The sequence below is a fragment of the Girardinichthys multiradiatus genome, chromosome 5 (genome assembly GCF_021462225.1).
Source record: "Girardinichthys multiradiatus isolate DD_20200921_A chromosome 5, DD_fGirMul_XY1, whole genome shotgun sequence".
NCBI classification, from domain to species: domain Eukaryota; kingdom Metazoa; phylum Chordata; class Actinopteri; order Cyprinodontiformes; family Goodeidae; genus Girardinichthys; species Girardinichthys multiradiatus.
In genome coordinates, this window is record NC_061798.1 from 21,917,385 (window position 1) to 21,939,049 (window position 21,665).

General features: G+C 38.6%; 1 protein-coding gene across 2 annotated transcripts; it reads right to left on the reverse strand.

The window, feature by feature from the left end:
* Positions 1-805: 805 nt before the first annotated feature.
* Positions 806-19,672, reverse strand: card14 (caspase recruitment domain family, member 14). 2 transcript variants are annotated; one of them, XM_047364793.1, is made up of 20 exons: positions 19,094-19,672; positions 17,692-17,829; positions 17,275-17,600; positions 13,610-13,717; positions 13,366-13,485; positions 12,986-13,111; positions 11,618-11,767; positions 11,410-11,532; positions 10,436-10,536; positions 9,887-9,942; positions 9,626-9,683; positions 8,972-9,188; positions 8,771-8,897; positions 6,033-6,273; positions 5,878-5,941; positions 5,676-5,796; positions 5,390-5,554; positions 3,795-3,913; positions 3,350-3,465; positions 806-1,477 (listed from the first exon to the last, which is right to left on the reverse strand). In XM_047364793.1, exons 1-20 carry the CDS (start codon positions 19,305-19,307, stop codon positions 1,270-1,272), a joined length of 2,898 nt encoding a protein of 965 aa, XP_047220749.1. In that variant the 5' UTR covers positions 19,308-19,672; the 3' UTR covers positions 806-1,269. The 2 variants fall into 2 exon arrangements, with proteins under 2 accessions (XP_047220749.1, XP_047220748.1); XM_047364792.1 differs by having other exon boundaries at positions 9,626-9,686.
* Positions 19,673-21,665: the final 1,993 nt, after the last annotated feature.

The window sequence follows — 21,665 nt, forward strand, 5'->3', positions numbered from 1 at the left end:
CCAGAGACCCCAAACCGCTTCACATTACATTCAGTCATCCACCCATTCATACACACATTCACACTCTGACTGTGGTGAGCTACAATGTAGCCGCAGCTGACCTGGGGCAGACTGACAGAGTGAGGCTGCCATACACAGGCGCCACCGAGCCCTCTGACCACCATCAGCTTAAATTCGTTATCAAAATAAATACGGAAACACTCACTTCTAAAAAATGCAAACACTTACAAAATGGAAGAAATCTTAGTCTAAAGGATAAACAATCAACATGCATTCTGTAAAAATGTACTGTAGATAATGAGACATGTTCAGCCCATTTTAAATTTCAGAGTGATACCATGTTTGTATTAGCAAAATTAGAGCATAATTAATGTGCATGGGAGTCTGGCAAGCAAAGAAAAGAAAAGGCAGAAGGAAAAGAAAAACAAATGAAGAGAAGCCCTAGTCATAGAGGATGGCTTCTGAGTAGAGAAAAGGGCACACACGTATAAATTATGCTCAAGCTCAGTGCTTGTTGCTGAGAGACCAAATAAAAAAGCAAGATGTTTTTTTTAAGATACAGAGTGATTGCATCAGACCATGAGCAAAAAAAAACAAAAAACCCTGTATCACATTTCCTGACAGAGAAAGGGCGGACAACAGCTACAAGGAAGTGGGTTCATAACAATCTCAGAGTTCAGAGAAGTTAGGTTTGACCTGCACATAGCTGAATGATGACAGGCTTACTTCAGAGATGGATTATGTAACAACCTGTTCGCATGGTAATGATATTTACAGCCTTAGAGAAACTAAACTTACAGAGATACCCATGATACTTTTTAATTTGTAACAAGTACCTTTTATTCCATAAATACAGAGACAAAATGTCCTCCAGATAGTATTTAAAAATAGTATTGGCAGATGTAGTGGTTTAAAAGAGATCTATACCAGATGGAATCCCTCATAGCAAGAACTGGCCTACAACAAAATGTGGAGATATAATTCCTTACAGTTAAGATAATGCATTTACTCATACTTGTTATAAACAAATACCTGAAATAGAAAGTAATATACAGCTTAGAAAATATTTCTAGGTACATCAATGCATCACAGCTGAATATTCACTAGGAGTTTATATAGTTACAAGTATCATAGATACATACTCATGTTTACAAAAATATTTCTTGTAAAGCTTATCTATCCTATATATATATATATATTTATTATAATTTTTTTGTTTTATTTTTATTTTTTTTCTCAAGCATTCTCTCCATTTATCTCCTTTTCTCTTCACCACAGGTCCGGCTCCATCCACACAATCTTCCTCTGTTCCTCCCAGATGTGGGTGCGGAGGCTGGTTAGCAGGGAGTTTTGGTCACACCAGGAGTCTGGATCCACGCTGTGATACAGACACGGCAGCTTGTCCAGCAGCGGCTCCTCACTCTTCGAACATGCCAGCAGCTGTTCCTCCGTCTGGCCATTACGCTGCAGCTTTGACCTGCAAAATGAAAAGTAAAAAAGAAACAATAACATTATACAATGTGAGTTAAACATGATAGTTCTGTTAAAATTCAAGAAATGTGGCAGGCAGGGTTTGTTGTAATACTCAACTGCCAAACATTTAACAGGGGAAGTGGAGACACATCTGAACTGAACCTTGAGATCTTCCCTGGCTTTCTGAGTCTTTTAACAATATCACGCACAACAGATGTTCAAAGACAACACATCATTGCTTAAAAACACTAGGCTTTTGGTGGGAGCTGCTTTTAGACACAATCATGACAGCCTCAATTGTAACCGATTAGTCTGCTGAGTATAAAATTAACCAGAAATGTGTTATCTGTCATCTTTCACTAAAACGTTTTCTTGGCCTTTCCTTCCATGCCAGTCTTCAGTATGTTTAGTGTGTTATATGTTAGTAATAGATCTTTTAGGCCTAGTATAGTGTGGTGTTGTGGTGTGCGGTCGTTGTGGACTGGGCTTGTTTCTCAGAAAGTGTGTCAGACTGGGGAGCTTGTGGGCTGGACTCAATGAACTGTTGCTCTTTGAGCAGTTCTTCCACTTAATTGGAAATGTGACTGGTTTGCTGAAATGTGTAAATGTGCTTACAGGTTTTAAAGTGGCATTCGTATGTCAGAATGCAGGTTTTTCCATCTGAATACTGAGTTACATTAAGATGAGCGAGGTGATCACCATATTGTCCCTGGTTATAATGTTGCCGGTGTGTACTATGCAGTGCTTTGCTAAGGTAGTTAAACTCCTTGAACATTGTATCATTTTGGTCATCCTCAACTTTAAGCCTCAATGTGTTTTAATGGGATTTTTGTGATAGGCCAACACAAAGTAGAACACAATATTGAAGTGGAAAGAAAATTATGCATGATTACCTTTTGTTTCTTGACCAGTTTGCAAACTAGAAACAAGCTTAGTCAGATTGGATGGAGAGCGTCACTGAAAATCAATTTTAATGGATTGCCACAAATCCTCAATTGGATTTAGGTCTGGACTTTGACTAGGCCATTGAAACACATAAGTATATTTTTTATCCACACCATTCCATTGCAGCTCAGGGTGTATGTTTAGGGTTACTGTCCTGCTGGAAGATGAACCTCCACCATCGTCTCAAGTCTATTGCAATCTTCTGCTTCCAGGATTCCAGGACTATATTTAATTCCAGCCACCTTCCCATCAACACTGACTGGGTTAATTGCCCCATCTCCATGCATCACCATGGGCATGGTGTTTGCAGGGTTGATTTTGCAGTGTCGCACTTAGGTTAAAAAGTTCTGTTGTGGTCTCATCTGACCAGCACACCTTCGTCCACATATTTGCTGTGTTCCCTACATTGTAGCTAATGTCAAACAGAATTTCTGAAGTGCATGACTAATAGCTGTTCTGTTGACAGACAGTCTTACCTGAGCTGCAGATCTCTGTAGCTCCTCCATTGTTACCATGGGTGTCTTTTCTACTTCTGTAATAATTGCTCTGCTCACCTGGCCTTTTAGTTTAAGTGGTGACTTGGTAGATCTGGGATACTGTTTATAACATGAACGTCTCTACAAATTGAAACCTGACTGGTGTTCCTTGATTTTCAAACCTCTGAAACCTTCACAGAACAGCTGAATTTATAGTAAGAAATTATAAACAGATAGTCCTCTTACTGGTGAGGTCACTTCTGAAAACAATTGGTTTCACTGAATTTTATTTACCAGTATGGGAGTAACGATAAATAACGAGCAGGCCTCATTTTATAAATTTGTATTCATAAAACACATTAAAAACCATAAATCCTATTACTTCTACTTCAGTACTATGTATTACTCTGTGTTGGTCTATCACATAAAATCCCTGTAAGGTATGACAAACGTACCTCAGTTTACGTGCATTACGTGCAGATAGGCCAATGAAGATGATAATTGGAAAGATCTCGAAGCGGTGCAGCCGACGCACACAGTCCAGGCCTAATGGCAGCACACAGTGAAGGCCCTGAAATCAGATGGAGATGGCAAATATGCTTGTTAAATCAGCGTAATTGTCACTCAGTTAAAGCTGTCAACTGACAGATGACTGTCTCTATGTGCTGGTTTTTTTGGTAGTTTTAGCCTCAAGTAAAACCATAATATAATAATTCAACAAGGTGGAGATTTGCATACGTAGACACACCTGACTGACTTGTTCTAAGGGGCCTGAACCAAAGTGATACTGAAATATGTGTGACTGTTTCATCTTTCTGTTACAGATTAAACCTCACCTCACATCTTTTATCTAAAAGAAGGTCTAAATAGAGATGCTAAGAAATTGTTCAGTGTTCTGACCTTTTTCATGACTTTGTCAACACTCTGAAGTGTGTAGCATTGGTTTCCGCCAGGCTCAACTTCCTCAAGGATCTCGGATCTCTGGATATGAGCGGCATGCTCGCTGGAGGTCAACACGTCTAAAGTAAATGGGACAGACCGAATGCAGGAAGAAGTGAGAGGAAAAGACTACACATGAAAACACTATGCTGGTTAATCCTACGCTCTGAGTATTTAATGTCCTCATCTATATCCTGTTGTTCCCTAAATGTTCGTGTTCTTTGTTGTAATGATCAAACTTTCCCACAAAGATCAACAAACATTTAATTTACCCCACTGCAGGAAACACTGGCAGGCACACATTTACTATTTATAGCTACTGTGATTTTTTAAAAATAAATATTTACCTAGTAAGTTTAATTCCTTCCTGGATTATATCTACAGACAAAACCATATAATGTTTACTGCTGTCCAGTAAGAGACCAGATTGTTTACACAGCTAGCCAGACACCATCATTTCAGTGTAAAATTGGAAGTAGAGGAAGAGACGAATCAGTAATCTCACCAATAAAATGTGTTGTGTCTACAGAACATAAAGCGTGTTGCAAATGGATTCATGCCCTGTAAACCTCTTCACAATTTGCCATTTTACACCCCCGAATGTGACTGTATTTTATTGGGATTTTATGGGTATAGTCAAGAAGAAACACAAAGTATTGCATGATAGTGTAGTGGAAAGAAAAAGGTATATGATTTTGACAAAGTGAGTTTTTTGGATAATTCTAGCTGTTCTATGAAGGCCTCATGGATTTGTTAGAGAACATTAGTGAACAAAGTCTGGAGGAGCTGCAGAGATCCACAGCTCAGGTGAATTTAAAAGGACAACCACAATATGTCTTCTTTAAACACTGCCACAAGTCCTGTAGGGGACACAACAAGCCTCAGAGAAAAAAACTCTCTGGTCAGATGAGACCAAAACTGAACTTTTTGGTTAACATGCAAAATCCTACGTGTGAAGTAAGACTAACGATGTACATCACCCCAAACACACCACACAGACAGCAACATTTAGTGGTGGCAACATTATGCTGCAGTGATGGTTTTCTTCAGTAGGAACAGGGACTCTGGTCAGTGTTGAAGATGAATGGAGCTAAATACAGGGCAATACTGGAAGCAAACCTTTTAGAGGCTGCACAAGCCTTTAGACTAGAGGTTCAACTTCCAGCAGGACAGAGCTGAGCTATTTTTAAAAATTGTAGCTGTGCAAAGCTGGTGAAATCATGCTTCAAAACACTTGTCGCTTTAACTGAAGTAAAAGGTGGTTCTACAAAGTATTGACTTAGGAGGGCTGAAGAGAAATGTACTGCTCCCTTTGTTCAATTAAAAGCCTTGCATCATTTTCCCTCCACTTCACAGTTACAACCCTACTTTGTGTTGGCTTATAACACAACATCACAATAAAATACACTGAGGTTTATGATGTAAAAATTGTAAAAAAAACAAATTCAAGTGACATCATTTTTTTACGTGCTAAAGTTTTAACATGTTATAAGTGTTTTCCTGTGGCTATCTTCATAACAATGAGTTTGTCAACCAATAAGACTAGCATTTCTTACCCGGCTCACAGAGTTGAAAGCCCTGCCAACTGTCCAGCTTCTTGTCCAGCATGCGTCCCAGTATTGTGGGCAACAGCAGGATAGGCCTGCAGACTGGTGGGAAATGAGGAGTAACCAGGGTGTAGGGCATGAGGGTTACACAGCTTTTGGATGGAGATGGAGGACCTGAAGAGGTAGAAGAACGGAGGCAATTGTTTATTAGAAATTGTGAATACTACAGCAACAAAGCAGCAGTAAAGCTGAGAATTTTACATTTGTGAGATTGTGAAGCTGTAGTTTACTGTACCCGACTCTGTGCTTTTGGTGTTTTCCTCCTCCACACTGACCCACAGAGGATTCCTTCCTTGGCGCCCCGTGCTGACAATCCTTACTGCCTTCTGTTCACTCTTGGCGTCCACTCGTCCAACCTGTGATGAGGACAGTTTTTCCAGGAACAACTTAGAACACTCATCACTGAAATGATCCGATGGATTGAAGGTTTTTAATACCTTTTGACCTTTCTTTGTCTGAAAGCTCATATCTTCAATTGTTTGAATCAAAAGCCTCTGTGCTCTGTAACACAGAGAGAAATCAGTTAGTACGGCCTAAATTTCATCATCTTGACCTACTATGATCTACTACTGGCTCACAGCAGTGCACCAACCTGTAATAATTTGGCACAGTTCCACTCTGCAGGTCCAGCAGCTGACACGGGTGAACTTGGCTGGCATGCCACAGATCCTCAGTGTCGTCAGGTCGCGTGTTTGTTACATGTAAGATATCGTTGCACGACACGGCTAAGGCCCCGCTGGTGTCAGCAGGAAGGGATATATTGACCCGAATATAAAAGGAGTCTCCTGACGACGTCTTGCTGTTCTGCAGCTGCTGTAGCAGTGCCTCGTAGTCTGTGCAGGATGACAACAACACTAAATCCACTGCGTCACCATGTGGCCTTCTTTGTTGCACATTCATTGTCTGCACATAATACTGAGGATTTTTTATTTTGTATACAATTGACATACAGTCCAACTAGTTTACCATAACTAGTTGAAGGCACACCAGGCTTGTGAATACACCAAGTCAAGCCAAATTGATTGTTCCAAACCAAGCAGAAATGTGAAATGTTTTATCTCCTTTGGCTTTAAAATTTTGTTATTCAGTCTTTTATATTTTTTCCTGTTTGGGGTTAAAGGTAAAGCCACCTTAAGACAATGGTCCACACAGCTCCTAAAAAATTTATAGTTGGATCTGGTTTGTTTGTAAGATACGTTATGTTACCAAAAGTATTCGCTCACCTTCACGCACACATGAACTTGAGTGGCATCCAGCTCCTAATGCAAAGGTTTTTGTCCTGATTTGAATGTGTTTTAGTTTTGTTTTGGGTCCTTCCTCTGATCATTGTTTGATTGTTTATCTTTTCCATGCCAAGCCTGCCCATGTTTATGCCTGCATTTGTTACCACCTGCCTGTTGTGAGTTTTTCTTTGTAGATTTAACCTTTTTTCTTTGTGAGCTGCGTCCACCCACCTTTCTGCATTCTGGGGTCCCACTCCAAGAAAGCCAACTTCCTGACAGAGTTTAATATTATTTTGGCCCACCCTTTGCAGCTATTACAGCTTCTGGACAGGCTTTCCATAAGGTGTAGATGTGCATTTATGGGAATGTTTGACCACTCTTCCAGAAGGGTATTTGTTAGGTCTGGCTTGCAGGCTTGAAGTCCAGTCAAGTTCTTCCACACGCTTGCTCATCCATGTGTTTATGGACCTTGCTTTGTCCAAAGCTGCACAGTCATTTTGCAACAGGAAGGGGCCATCATCAAACGGTTCCCACATAGTTAGGAGCATGGAATTGTCCAAAATTTCCCAATATGCTGAAGCAGAATTTCTCTCACTGAAACTAAGGGGTTTAGCCAAACTTCTGAAAAACAGTCCTCACAACATAATCCCCTCTGCACCAAACCTCACACTTGACACAATGCAGTCAGCCAAGTACCGTTCTCCTTGCAGTTGACCAAACCTAGACTCGTTTATTGCATTATCAGACAAGGACACAAGTCGGCACTCCAGACAACACATCTCCACTGCTCTAGAGTCCATTTGCAGTATGCTTTACACCACTGCATCCGACTCTTTGCATTGGCATTACATCACTTGTGATGTAAGACTCGGATGCATCTACTTGAGCATGGAAACACATTCCATCAGGCTCTCTATGCCCTACTCTTGACCCAATCTGAAGGTGACGTTGGCTTTTGGAAAAGTGCAGCAACTGGCTTTGCTGAAAGTTGACAACCTCTGCATCTGCTGGTCCTGCTCTGTGATTTTATGTTTGCTACTACTTCATGGCTGATTCATTCTTAATTACTTCCACTTTGTTATAAAACCACTAACAAATGACTGTAAAACATTTAGTATCAAATATATTACAAGTCTGATCTTAGTGAGCAAGTGGCTTGCTATCATGGCATCATGCCTGACTTCACTGTGCCCCTGAAAGTGACCCATTCTTGCACAAACATTAATAAAAACAGTCTGCATGCCTCGGTGCTTGTATTTTATGCACTTGTGGCCATTTAGGAACACCTAAATGCATTGTTTAGGATGGAGTTAATACTTTTGGCAACATATTGCATTTCTGACATATTCTGTCAGCAGCTGACACCACATAAACTGAATGCACTGACTCATGAGCTGAAACAAACCTCCTATTCATTAATGAAACATTAGAACTACAGATAGCAATCAGAGGGACAATGTGGATGCTCACAATTGTCCATTCATTAAAAATGAAACACCAAAAGAAGGAATGTTGATGGACCACATGTCTGTCTGGAAATCTACTGCACTTTCGTGCTGATTAAGTTAGGGCACACTAAGTGTGTCACCAAGATCTCAAATGATAACCAGTCAGCAGCCAACTTTACCCTCACCTCAAATTGGCAGCTTTTCCCCTCAGTCACTAATTGAACACAAGAACAAACTTTGGCTCCATCTCTGGAATAGTGAGTATATTTAAGAAATGTATGAAAGAGTCATCATTCCATATTATAATTATCAGGAAAATTATGTTCTTTTGCTGGACTATTTATTTCTAACTCCATGATTTCATCACTACACTTTGACACCATCCAGCAGCTGTTTCCATTCATATACTGTATATACTTAAATGTAAATCTTTTAGCTGAACTGACAAGTTATGAAATACTTAGTTTATGAGTAATATTTCTCCACATCAAAAAATAACAAGCAAGCCATCTCATTTCACAATCTCCAGCAACTTTCTGATGTCTTCACATCAGATGGAAACATATTTGCCTATTCACTGAGGAAAAACACTAGATGTACAGTAGAAGTGCTACGTGACTCTGCTCTGGCTTGTGTCGTTTCCATGCTGTAGGGCATACCGTTTTGCCTGGGCCTGAGGGACAGGTGACAGAAGCCTGTAACCTGGCTGAGAGCCCACGTAGCTTCTTCTAAAGTGGAGTCCTCCAACACCATCTTCAGAGCCCTGCTGTTTTGCTCGTACCTGACCTGCAGAACAACAACATGATAAGGAACACCTTCATTACAGGCAAATTCATCAACTTTTTTCTCAATACACTCACCTCCACAATCTGCGCCCCAGGGCTGATGCCAACAGTATGGGCGGCGCTGCCTTCAGTCACCTGGTGCACAAACACTCCAGATTTGTTTCCCCCCACGACTGTGAGCTGGCTGAGCAGTGCCTCACATTGGAGGGAGATGCTAAGAACACGGCCGATGATGCGGATCGCTTTTGGACGAGTACGCACCAGGAAGGGAGGGGCTGAGGTTCTAGAGAGGCTGAGGAGAAGAGAAAAACTAGAAATTGATTTCCAGTGGTTCAGTTCATTTATTGAAAAATTCGTTGTTTTAAAGCTTTTTTTTTAAAGGTATCTACAACAACACACTTAATAGCTTTTTAATGAGACATAGCACAGAAATGAGGAAGTAGGAGCTGTGACGCAAGCTACTGTTTAATTTTAAAAATGCATCCGGTTCTTAGAATGCATTGCACTCATTATGTTAATTGACTTAGGCTGTATCTGTGTATTAAATCTGTTCATAGTGGTTTACATGCCTGTTTTTTCAATTAACAAGCTATTGCTTACAGTTCATGCGCTTTATCATTTGTTGTGTGTCATCATTAACCAGCATTCTTCCCCAGGTAACACTACCTGCAAATTTAGGCTGTACTGAATAATGCCGATTCTTGTGTTTTTTTTCAGTGGACTCCTCACCTGACTGAGTTGGAGCCATGAGAAAAGGACGGTCTGGGTTTCTGCTCTTCTTCAATCTCTGCTGAACAAATGAGAACTTGTAAGATGAACTGGCACCAAGGCCGTTTCACCTGCCAACAATATGCCAGAGTTAATGTATCACTTTTCAGTACTGGCAAAGCTTCAACTTTAAACAATAAGTAATAAAGGTACTTCGACTTAACAGCAAATGATCAAACTCTAAAAATAGCTCACTCTAAGATAGATTTTGTCTCTGCATACCATCAGAAAGGCACACAAAGTCGTCCAGTAGAGATTCAGTCTCTGCTGTCTCCAAACTACGTGAGAAAAAAGAAACTAGTCTGAACCTCTGAAATATGTCAACATAAAAGTCCTGGAAAGCTAAGGAGCCCTTCCACGAACAACAGAAGTCATAAAACAGCACATACTGGTTTGCTGGTGAACAATAATTATAGCCTTTGAATGACAAAGCTAAAGCTTCTGGCAACTCCTTTGACACAGAAAACTCCCTTAGGGTACAGAACAAAGCTAATAATAGTAATTATAAGAAAGGGACAAAGAAGAGGTTTTAAAAAGTACAAACAGAGCCCAACAACTCTTGCTTGCTTCTATGATTGCATGACTTTCACCTCACATTCCTTTGAATTAATAATCCACCTGAAACTTGTTACGACAGCAAGACAAAATGCAGAGGAAAGAATACTTCCAAAATCCCCACCACCATCACCAAGCTTATCAGCTGGAATGACTGTACTCTGCATGTTAAAGACTAAAAACAAAGTAACATACAGAACACTTAAACACACACACCTGCTGTCTGCATATAAAACTTCCTGTCTTCGACGGAGAGACTCTGGACTGGGTGGCTCGACGCCTTTGGATCGGACACTGGTGGGCACAGCATCTTCTGACTAAAGGAAAAAATAAAGAGAACACACATAAATAAAAAACACTTATTTAAATAAACGTTTCTTAGGTTGTGTTGGAGTTTTACATTATCATATGGTCTAGGTGGTTCAAGTGCAATAGAAATTCATGGCAACCACTTGCTATCATCCAAACTTTGGGAGAAGTATGGCACAGCTGCAAATTTATCAAAACATGATCATTCACCTAAACTTACAGGGCAGACATAAAAAAGTATAAATCAGAGATGCAGCCCAGAGGCCCATGGTAACTCTGGAGGAGCTGCAGAAATCCACAGCTCAGGTGGGAGAATCAATGGGCAGACCAACTTAGTCGGGTACTCCACCAGTCTGGCCTTTATGGGAGAATGGCAAGAAGAAAGCTGTGGTGCAGTAGCATCATGCTGTTGGATGCTTTTCCGCTGCAGGGGCAGCGAGCTGATCAGAGTTGTTGGATATATCGATGGATGGTGCATAGCAATTAAGCCAACAGTGTCAAAATGGACCAGTCAAAATTCAGTCTCAAATCCAACTGAGACTCCGATCTGACAGAGCTTAAACAATTTTCCAAGAAAGAATGTGCAAAAATTTTCCAGATGCGCAAAGCTGGTGCAGACAAAGACAGACACAGCGGTGCTGCATATAAGTGCACTACTCACTTTTCAGAATGGATTTGTAAAAAAAAATGTTTTAATTATGCATTATTTTCTTTCTACTTCACAATTACAAGCTACTTTGTGTGCATCTATAACATAAAGTTGCAATAACTGTGATAAAGTTTAAGGAGTACAAAGTTTTGAAAAGCAGCATAAACTATAAAAAGCATTTCTTAACACCAAATTCTTCTTGAATAGAAACCCATCTCACAAAGTTACATACTTCTGAATAGCAGGAACTCAGGGACATGGGGTTAAGTGCATCCATTCGCCGAAGTCTTCGTCGAACTGGAAGTGGAGATTCTTCAGAGCTGGAAGTTGGGCTCTCCCAGCTGATATTATCCACCTTCAATCCCAAAGACATTAATGAAGTTACTTCTGCGTCTAATGTGCTCGTTTGTATGTGGTCATTCGTGAGTTAAAAAGCATACATCAGATCTCTGCCGTTGGGTTCTAGGGCTGCGCTTGGCCTGAAAAATGAAGACGGCCTCCTGGAGCTCCACCAGCTGACTCCTCAATGTGTCCTTCTCAGCCAGGATGCGGGCGATCATGGCCTGGGCATCGTCTCTGGACTGGTAGGCCTACATTAATCACATTAATCAAAAGCTGCTCAGTTAATAGAATGATAAAAAACGCCTCGCTGACTCATTTGGGCCAGATTCCTGACTCATCTACAAAACGCAACATCTCAGTGATCTGTGTGAAAATTGGTTTTGCCCCACCTACAACCTAAAATGTGGACGTGCACTTTGGAGTTAAGGGTTTGTTCAAATGGATAAATAACTCTGCTACTCTGCTAATCCTGGTTTCCATCAAGATAAGTGAGATGCAGGTTGGTGTTAAAGGGTAGTCATACTTCCTCATATCATCATTTTCTTCTGAACACTAATGATGCATGACAGAAATCTGCAATAAAAGAAATAGTGACTCATCTAAAATCGCCTAGTAGGAATGACTAGGTTTTTTAAGATGTGATCTTATTATAGGGAAAATTTTCAGCATATATTTAAATTATGTACAGAATACGATAGATTTAATAATATAATAATAATATAAAATTTAATTTATTTAAATTGGTCATTATGTCACAAATGTCATTATGGGGGCATAATCAAAATACAGAATCTTTAATCTAAAGAATATTGAATAAATACAGTAGTTATGATCAGTATTCTTAAGTGATAGATAAAGACATCACTTAAGAATAATCTATGTTTTTTTAGGGGATAACATGCTTTTTAAACACAGAATTCAAACTAAACAGTTTTTAATTCAACTAGAAGACCTAGTCCTGCAAGTATGAATGGTATATTGCACTGTAAAAAAAAAACAAAATCGCTTCTGTAAGGCTAATAAAGCTTCAAGAGGCAGCTTAATGACAATTCACATTTTCTAGGGTGTGGGAACATTGTACTTATACATTTTTTCTTAGTGCAGAGTGTTATAAATAGCAGCCAAAAAATCTCATGGGAGGAACATGTGTAGCAAAGCATGCTTTTCATGCTAATTAAAACACATACGTTTCTTCTCAGAGAGATGTTTTTCAGAAAGCAACCTTTTTATCCGTCATCAAAAAAAAAAAAAGAAATTCTACAGGAAGTTGAAGCAAGCGTAACATCAAAACAAAAAAAAGAAAACAGGTTGGTTACTGATACTGCTGGTATAGGACATTTCATAAGGAAATAATGAACAAAATAATGATGGGAGATGAGCTCCAGCTGGTAAAATAAAATTAGAAGCAAACAGTTTTTAAAAAATGTAGCCATATTAAGGAGAAATTGAGGGGAATAGTTACCCACCTGGTCCCTTTCTACCTGAAGTTCCTTCATCTGGCTCTGGACCACAGTGCTCTTCTGCTGGTGCATTTTACAGTCCAGAGAAAGCTGTTGCACCTGAAGGCTTAAAGCCTCTGTTTGATCCACAAGCTGAAAAGATACACAAGGCTGCATTAAAAACATGCAATAGTGCAATTTTTATTTATTTGGTGGTTAATCTAAGGTGTAAATTGTTTAAAACAAGATATTAAATATTTTCCTGTGGTTAAGAATATTTTATATACGTCAGGTTACCTTTGTACATGGAAATCTTAAAAGGTCACTTTCCCTTATAAATGTTTAGCTAAATTTGCATGCTGTTTCCTGATCCATGATGATGGCGGAAAACAAACATGCACACATACCCCCTGTTTGTCTCTGAGCAGCTTTTCATTCTCTTCTCTGTAGTTCTTTAGGTGCTCTGCAAGCTCCACCTGGCTGTCAATTGCTTCTGCCAGGTCCTGTTGCAGAATGTCCTTATGAGCCTGACAAATGAGAGCAGACAACATGAAACTGTGAAGAGATATGGAGCTGCTGATCTTTTTCTGTCTAAAGTTCATTTAAGAAAGCTGATACTACTCAGTGACTCTGATGACACGGGTTTCTGACCTCCTGCAGCTGTGGGGTCTGAGAAGGAGAAACACTTCGGAGGGAGCGCTGTTTGTGGAACTCATTCTCCATCTGAATGCTCTGGAGCTCCGTCTGCAGCTGATACACCTGCCAAGACAAATCAATTCTAATGTTCACAATCAACTATGGTGATCTAACTAATAAACAGCTCTATTTTACATTCTAGGGTGCTGTCTGTTTTTGTAGCTTGACAGAAAAAGCTTTAAAGTTCCATATCTAAATTTGCATTTCTTAGGAAAGAGCTGATGTTCAGGTATTTGATCCAACAGTACATAAGAACCAATTATGTTTGCTTAGTTTTAAAAAATATAGTCTTCTGTACTGTAGCTTTCCCTTAAGTCCTACTGCCATGACGAAGAAAGATGTTTATCAAAGCTTAAATTCACATAAAACCAGTAAGGAGTTTACCTTCTACTAAAGAGGCCTCTAGAAAGTTTTGAAAAGAGTTGATCAGAAAGAGGTCATGAGTACTCTTCAGGTGGCACATCAAAACCAAAAGGCATAACAGAATATCAGACTTTTTATTTAGCCTTGCGGCTATGAGGCAAATTACAATTTAGGTCCAATTAACAAAGACATTTTAACAGCCAAATAGTTTGTAAGTTCATGTTATTCTTTACACCAAAAAGAGCTGATTCCATATGTTAGCTTTCAACTTCCTACCAATAAAATAACACCTGAAGAGAACAGTGACCTCAGACTATAGCATCACTATGAAGGGTGTATTCACACCAGGAAGTCATTTGGTCTGGACCAAAACTGGGTTTGATTTTTTTCGTTTGGTGCGGTTTGCTTTCACATTGAACTTTTTGCAAGTGAACTATAACTTGTAAGTAAAGCCATGTATGTGACCATCGTTACCATTTGATAGAAATGACTAGGGCAGGACAGAGCAGAAACCAGGAAATAGAGGGAAATTATCATAGAAGTAATGTTTGCTGCATTTCTGTTCTGCATATTTGTGCAGTATTTGCAGCTGAAGACGGCACATCAGGTAAAACTTCAACGAATTCACTATTCACAACTTTCGCTACGGTGGCTTGTTATGTCCAAAATAGCTTATGTTTTCAGTAGTTGGGTCAGATTGAGGCCGGTTCGTATTCACACCAGAACCAAAGCGCGCCATAGTCCCTTTGGAAGCGGACCAAGACCATCCCGGAAAGTGGGTCTCGGTCCAGTTGTTTGGTCCAGACCAGGGTTCCTGTGGGTGTCCCTGTTTAATTGACAGGGGTTAATTAAACAGGGAAAACCTGACAACACAAATCAATCAGTGAGTTTTTATTTAAAAAGTGCTTATCATACAAAACACAGAGCAAAGCAACGCAAAGTGAGAAAATAAAAACAGGAGGTAATAAAATAAGAACAACAAATCAAACAAAAAAGGGTAAGAATAAAAAAGCAATAAATGAACACAACAGAGGTGGTTAGAAGGACTGAGGAAATGCAATAATGATGATAATTAGAAAATATTTTCAGCAGTAGACAAACATTTCCTGATAGGAGATTAGAAAACATAGATCACAAGTAAAAGAAGAAGACGAGAACAAAGAAGATGAAGCATTGGACTGACATAAAAGAAATCTGACATACAGCATTAAAAAAAGATTGCTTAATACAATTACCTAAAGTCAACTTAAAACAAAACTAAAATTGCAGTGAAGTATGATTTAATTAAAAAAAATGGTTTCATAAACAAATAATCTTCATTACTAAATAGTCAGCTCAAAAAGATAAAGAGAATCCGCATCCATATTTTTTTTTTTTTATATATTCAGTAATATTTTTTTATCTGTTGCAGCTGTTTTAAGGATAAATCGTAAATGCATTTACTATCATAATCTTTTTGTCTGTTTTGTAGGCCTGTAATGATCTGAGGACCCAACACTTTATTTGTTAACCTTTAGTGGGGTCCCTACTCCGACTATGGAAACCACTGTTAGAATGTGATTTTTTTTGTGTGTGACTTTGCAATAGCCCAACCCGTAGTATTGTTTAAAATCTAAATGTGTAATGTTTAAATCTGGAATCATTTTGGGTGGGGCCAAGATTCACAGTGCAAAAACAAAAATATTAAAATAAATAAATACATTAAAAATGAATAAGTTTGTTGTTTTTTTCTCCTAAAATCATCTGAAGTAAACATTGTAACATGGTAGCGCCAACAATTTTGCTTATTAAAAATACTTTCTGATGAGACATAGAGTGCTATTGTGCAAGCTGAAGAAATTTTAGTAGCCCTAACAAAGTGTTTGAGACATGCTTTAGCTAAAAATGTCACGCTTCTCCTTTTTTAACACCTCTTCTCACACTGATGGGTTTTGTTGAGTGTGTGCTGAGTTACTTTACATCTTTCTAGTCGCCTTCCCTATTTGTAGTTCTCTTACAGATCACTGCAATTGTTCCATATTTGACACAACTGCACAACTACCGCAGGCTTCGATGCTTTTCCTCGGTTTTAATGTCTTCACTGCAGACATTGGTGACATAATGTTTAATCCCGCAGGCTGGAAGAGCAACGGTTACATAAACTGGGTTTTATGGTTAGCTTGTTGTTGAAACTGAGATTAACGTCAGCTTTTATGTGAAGGCATCTCCTTCTGTAATAGCAGTAGTAGTAATAGTAGCAGTACCTGGCTACAGTGCCTTTCATGTATTCAGTGACATATTACTTGGGTTTCCTAGTACAGACAAAAGCAAACATCGAAGAAGTTCCCATTGTCATATTTCCTGATTAGGATATGAAAAAAGAATACAAAGTACTCATAGAGCATTATTTGCTCATTTCCTTTTAAAGTAAACCATGAGAAATTACTCAGAAGAACATGAAGAATCAAGAAAAAAACACTTCCCACAGAGCTTCCTACTTTTGACGTAAGACCATCCAGAATGATTTTAAAGTACAGGTAAATAAATAATAAAAAAAATAAATATACTTTTCCACTGCACTTTATCCCTAACTTGATGAAATATCTACATGGTCTCAAACATGGTGAAAGCAAGTTTTTATTGTCTTCAAATATCCAAGAACAGCAAAATTAGCAAATGGTATTTTCACATTAAATGTCCAAACTAAGAGTCTTTGGGCTCATGTATACAACACAAACAAGCTGCATTTGTTCCTTTCTGTCAGAATAATGATCCTAAATGTGATAAAAACAAAAATAAATAAATGTCATTCCAGGTTGTTTTCTAAGGTTTCCCCCAAAGCTTATCTTTCTCTTAAATGGAAAGCCCTTAGAGTTACAATCAGTTTGTAGAAACTTCCTGTTGTTTGCACCCTAATGGTCTTAGAGGAAACAGGTTATTTTTTAACTTCATAAGAATTGAGGTAAAATTCAGACCTCTAAAATTCAACCTTCCTTCTGTGTCTTCCTTTTGTACTTTAAATGTATTGTCTGTATGATATTGTTCGTATTTCTCAGGCTTTACCTGGCAATATGAGATATTAAGTCTTTGTATAGATCTTTCTTGGTAAAATTGAGGGGGAAATAAAAAAATATAAAAGTAAATTAATCTTTTCTAAATTTCTGAAATGATAAGCCAAAATAAATATTGAAATTATGTGTATTTTGATAGAAGAATATATGCTAATAACATATTTGTCGTCCTGAAGCACAAGGTGAAATTTTCAGGAAACAACTCGCCTGCAGGTTCAGGTCATGGAGACGCCCGTTTATAGCCGATTTCTCCTCAATGGCTGCAGTGTAGCGGATATACAAATCGCACTTTTCGTCCTTCAGCTTGGTGACGTCCCGTTGCAGAGAACTCAAATGTCTCTGCAAGCGTTCATTTTCGGGCTGAATTTGCCTGGACTTCTCCTCCTGCGCCATTAGCTGTCTGACCTCCGACTCCAGGAAGGAGCAGCGCGCACCCATCTTGCCAGCCTCGTTGCGAGCCTCCTGCAACTCCGTCTGCATCCCTGTTACTGCTCTGATGAGGTACTCGGTCAGCTCTGAGTACTTAATCAGACCTGTGAGGAGGAAAATCCAAGTCTGGTAAGCTGTAAGAGCGAAAACAGAATGTAGGAATGAAAGTGTAGGAAGATGTTTTAGGACACTGACCACTGAATCTCGAGGGCTCTGTGCTGGGCTTGCGTCCTGTAACTTGAGTGTAGAGAGTTGGATAATGGATCATCAGGCCCTCTAGCAGAGCAATAGCTCCATTTCTTCCCTGGGTCCTCAGCAGATCCAGCATGTAGCCTAAAAGGTGATAAAATTATCTGCCTTTTACCTCACGTTCAGTTTTATAACATAACTATAAATCAATCTAAACAAAAGTGAAAAGAAATCAAGGTTGTATTTGGAAAGGACACACTAAAACACACGTCTGGCGAATTATTTTCAACTGAAAGTTCTGTTTTGGCTTTGCACACCTTAATCAGTCAAACTGTAATGCTCAAGAACATCCCAGATGTAACATTAACTAAAGAAGGCAATAGGTCTAGCCAAGCAGGTGGCAATCCAGCAATCTTTTAAACATTAATGTATTTCTTATCTTGGAGATTGTTAAACCCGACAATCTTGTCTGAATTCCTGTCTATAATCTATGATTAATTATTACGCTGAATATTGAAAAACTTTTAAACCTTGAATGTCAAATTCACTTTTAATTCACTGGAAAAATTACATGTTTGCAGTTTTGAATGTGAAAACAATAACAAGAAATTAGTGGCAGAATTGTTTTATTGGTTGATTAATTGGATGTGCACTGCTGTGAAGGAATATTGGCGTTCTTACAGATTCCTTCTGTTTTTACTTGGTTATGACCCATTTAAATAGTTGCTGATCATCAAACGTTACTATCAGACAAATGACTATTTCATTTAACACAGGAAAAATACTTTCTAGGCTAATCTGGCTTTAGGTAAAAGACAAATTAATCTGAAGCACACCAGAAAGTTTATCTCTGAATGGCAAGACAATAAAAACAAAAACCAAGATGAAGGAGTGGCCTAATCAAACTTTAGACTTAAATTCAGTTAAGATGTGGTGGTAGGACTTTACACATGCCAAAATTCCTCAACAATGACATAAAAGACTCATTACCAGTAACTACAAATGTTTGATGGCAGCTGCTGTTTAGATGATAATTACTTTTCACTTGGGGCCAGTTTGGTTGGGATAGGTTTTTTTCCCCTTAATTAATCAAAACTTCATTTGAAAATGGCGTTTTGCATTTACACACCTCATCTTTGTCTGATAAACACTGATGGATGATCTGAAATATTTAAACATAAAAAAAAAAAAACTAATGTAATCTGAAAGAGGGGAAATACTTTTTCACAGCTTTGTTTGTACCACGTTAGCCCAGGTCATATTCTGATTGGCAGGTAAAAGAGGAGAAATCAAAACCCGTAGGTTACAAACTGCAGAAACCTCCAGTGATTCTTATTTATCTTCAGCAGATTTGGATTTCCTTAAACAATCAAATCTAAAACAGAAGCTTTAGTCAGGAAACTCTTACTTGTTCTCATGCAGCGGTTAGTCAGGTTATGACAGGAAAGGATCTCATCTTCATCGACCTCTGTGAGAACCTTGACCTGCCTCAGGTACGGGATTAAGATGCACGGTCGGACCCCTAAGGAGATCCGGTGGCGGTTGTCATTGATCAGCTCCCAAAGTTCCTCCTCGCCCATCTCCTTCAGGTTTGGACCCTCTGGAATGCACTCCCCCGCCATCTTTAGTGCGTTTGTTCACTAAAGTGTACACACAGCTGGAGCCGGTGAGGTGACAGCCGACTCACACACTCACACACGTCTACAGCAATTCAACAGACTGGGTGAAGGAGCCGGATAAAGTATGATGAAACAGGCAGGGTAGTTTCCACGCCCCTGTGTTTATTTCAGGCATGCATCTGTGGGCGTGTAGGAAAACCTGTGTGACAACCTTTGTGGTGCAGTTTAGCTAAGGGCTGGCACAATCATCTGACCATGAAAACACAGAACCGGGTTTTCACACATTGTCATATTTTAGGCACACTCTTAAAAACAATCAGTGTAAGCATCTTTCATTCACACTCTTGGATGCTGTTTAGTTTCATAGGCAAATTCAGTAGCTTTGTCAAATAATAAAAAGTACATCTGCTCTGCCATATTGAATGAGTTATGAGTTTTTTAAAATATTTTTTTTATTAAGACAGTCACATTAGAGAACAGAGTTTAGCTTAATAATTCCTAATCAAAGCAAGGTAAACACACATCCTGTGCCACAGACCGGAGCAAACACTGAGAGGTGTAGAGCAAAGTCCTCTTCCACAGAAGGAAATAATATTACCAGGACAATGTGTTTTTCTTAGCTAAACACATGTAGACTTAGTTTGTCATAAGGGAGGATGTATACAAATCGAAGCTGGTGTAAATACGTGTGAAGGCTTTGGAGGATGTCTGTTATCAGTGAGCTCATATGAAGTAAGGAACTGTAGCGAAAGCTTTCGGAAACATCCCTTTAACTTGTAAGTTTAAATTACCTTTAAAACCTAAAAGACATCTGTTGTCTCAAAGACAGAGAACTGGTTTTAGTTTATAAAAGGCTGTTCAAAAGAAAACAACGTAACAACAGCCCTCACATGGATAAGCTTACTGAAGACTCAGGTTTCATAAGCCGAGGCTGATTAACTTGGATGGTTCTCTTTTCACATTTCCTGCAAACCAGAAATGTTTTCTGTCTAAATCACATGATCCAGCCTTTTGTAGGATAATCCGCTTCTGTCAACAATACAAGGCCTGATCATCAGCATCATAATACTTCAAACAGTAAACGCTGAACGCTATGGGGAATTTTCCCATAGGGTATGAATGGTTATGGAAAAAAAGATCTGAAAAAAAAATAATTGGAAGAACCATTCAATCTTCCCACATTTGGGAGTGGTTTAACTGAATTGATGTGTTACCTCCCAGCAAGGTTGTCCGATTAACAAATCATAGCCTGCTTTGATCGGTGTGTCTGTGTGACTCGTTTAGCTAAAAATTTAAACAACTGTTTATAAAACTGATTTAAATTTATAACAAACTCTCCAAACTGAGAAATACTGCGAAAACAATATCAACACTTAAAATATTTAGAGGTTTCCAGAGGTTTTTTTTAAGAAGAACTTTTAAGGAGTAAAGATATATTGGTAGCAAAGACTTCACGTAGCAAGGGAAGAATAGCAATATATATATATATATATATATATATATATATATATATATATATATATATATATATATATATTTAAAGGAAACTGGCTTGGTCATGTCCCATGCTGTAATTGAAAAGATAAGCCCAAAGCTTATTAAGACTAACTAGCATGACATACTATAGAATAGCTTTTTTTAAGTGTTTTAAAAAAATTTTTTTTCTATATATTTATTTTTTTCTTTGCTTATAACTTCTCAATATTTTCATACAAACCTTCATGGATCTTCCTTCTAGGCCCCACATGACACTGCTAATATCACTGTTATTCTTCCTGCTTTCCTGTTGATACCCTGACAAATTATTAATTTAATTAACAATTTTACTAACATTAAAATGTTTAGACAACAACTACATTAATTTCCATCATGCACAGCATTACAGCTGCTCCATAAAATGAATTTCTCCTGTATAATCAGGCTCAGATTGTATTTCTACCACTACTAGCAAGATACTCAACATAATAACCATACAGTTGATAGAGAAAGAAATGTGTATAATCTATCAGCAGCTCTCACAGTGAAGCAAGGAGACTGAAACACTGTGATCTCTGAAAAGAAATACAATTCACTGTCAATTTCTGCCATTATTCATTATCTTTTTAACAGTTTGGATTAGGGGAAACTAATTAATGACATGGCATTCTTTGCTTCCAGACATGTACATGCCTGTATGTTAGCAGTGATGATGACAGTTTGTTCAGGGGTGACCCAGTAGACATGAACATGCCTATGAGTTTGTTTTGGAAAACTGTCGCCACACTAAGGAGAGCCAGTTCGTCAGCATAGCCTTGATATTTTTGAAACGTCTTCACATTGTATTCACGTAGTTTGCATGCCGCCATCAAGGACACCATGTCC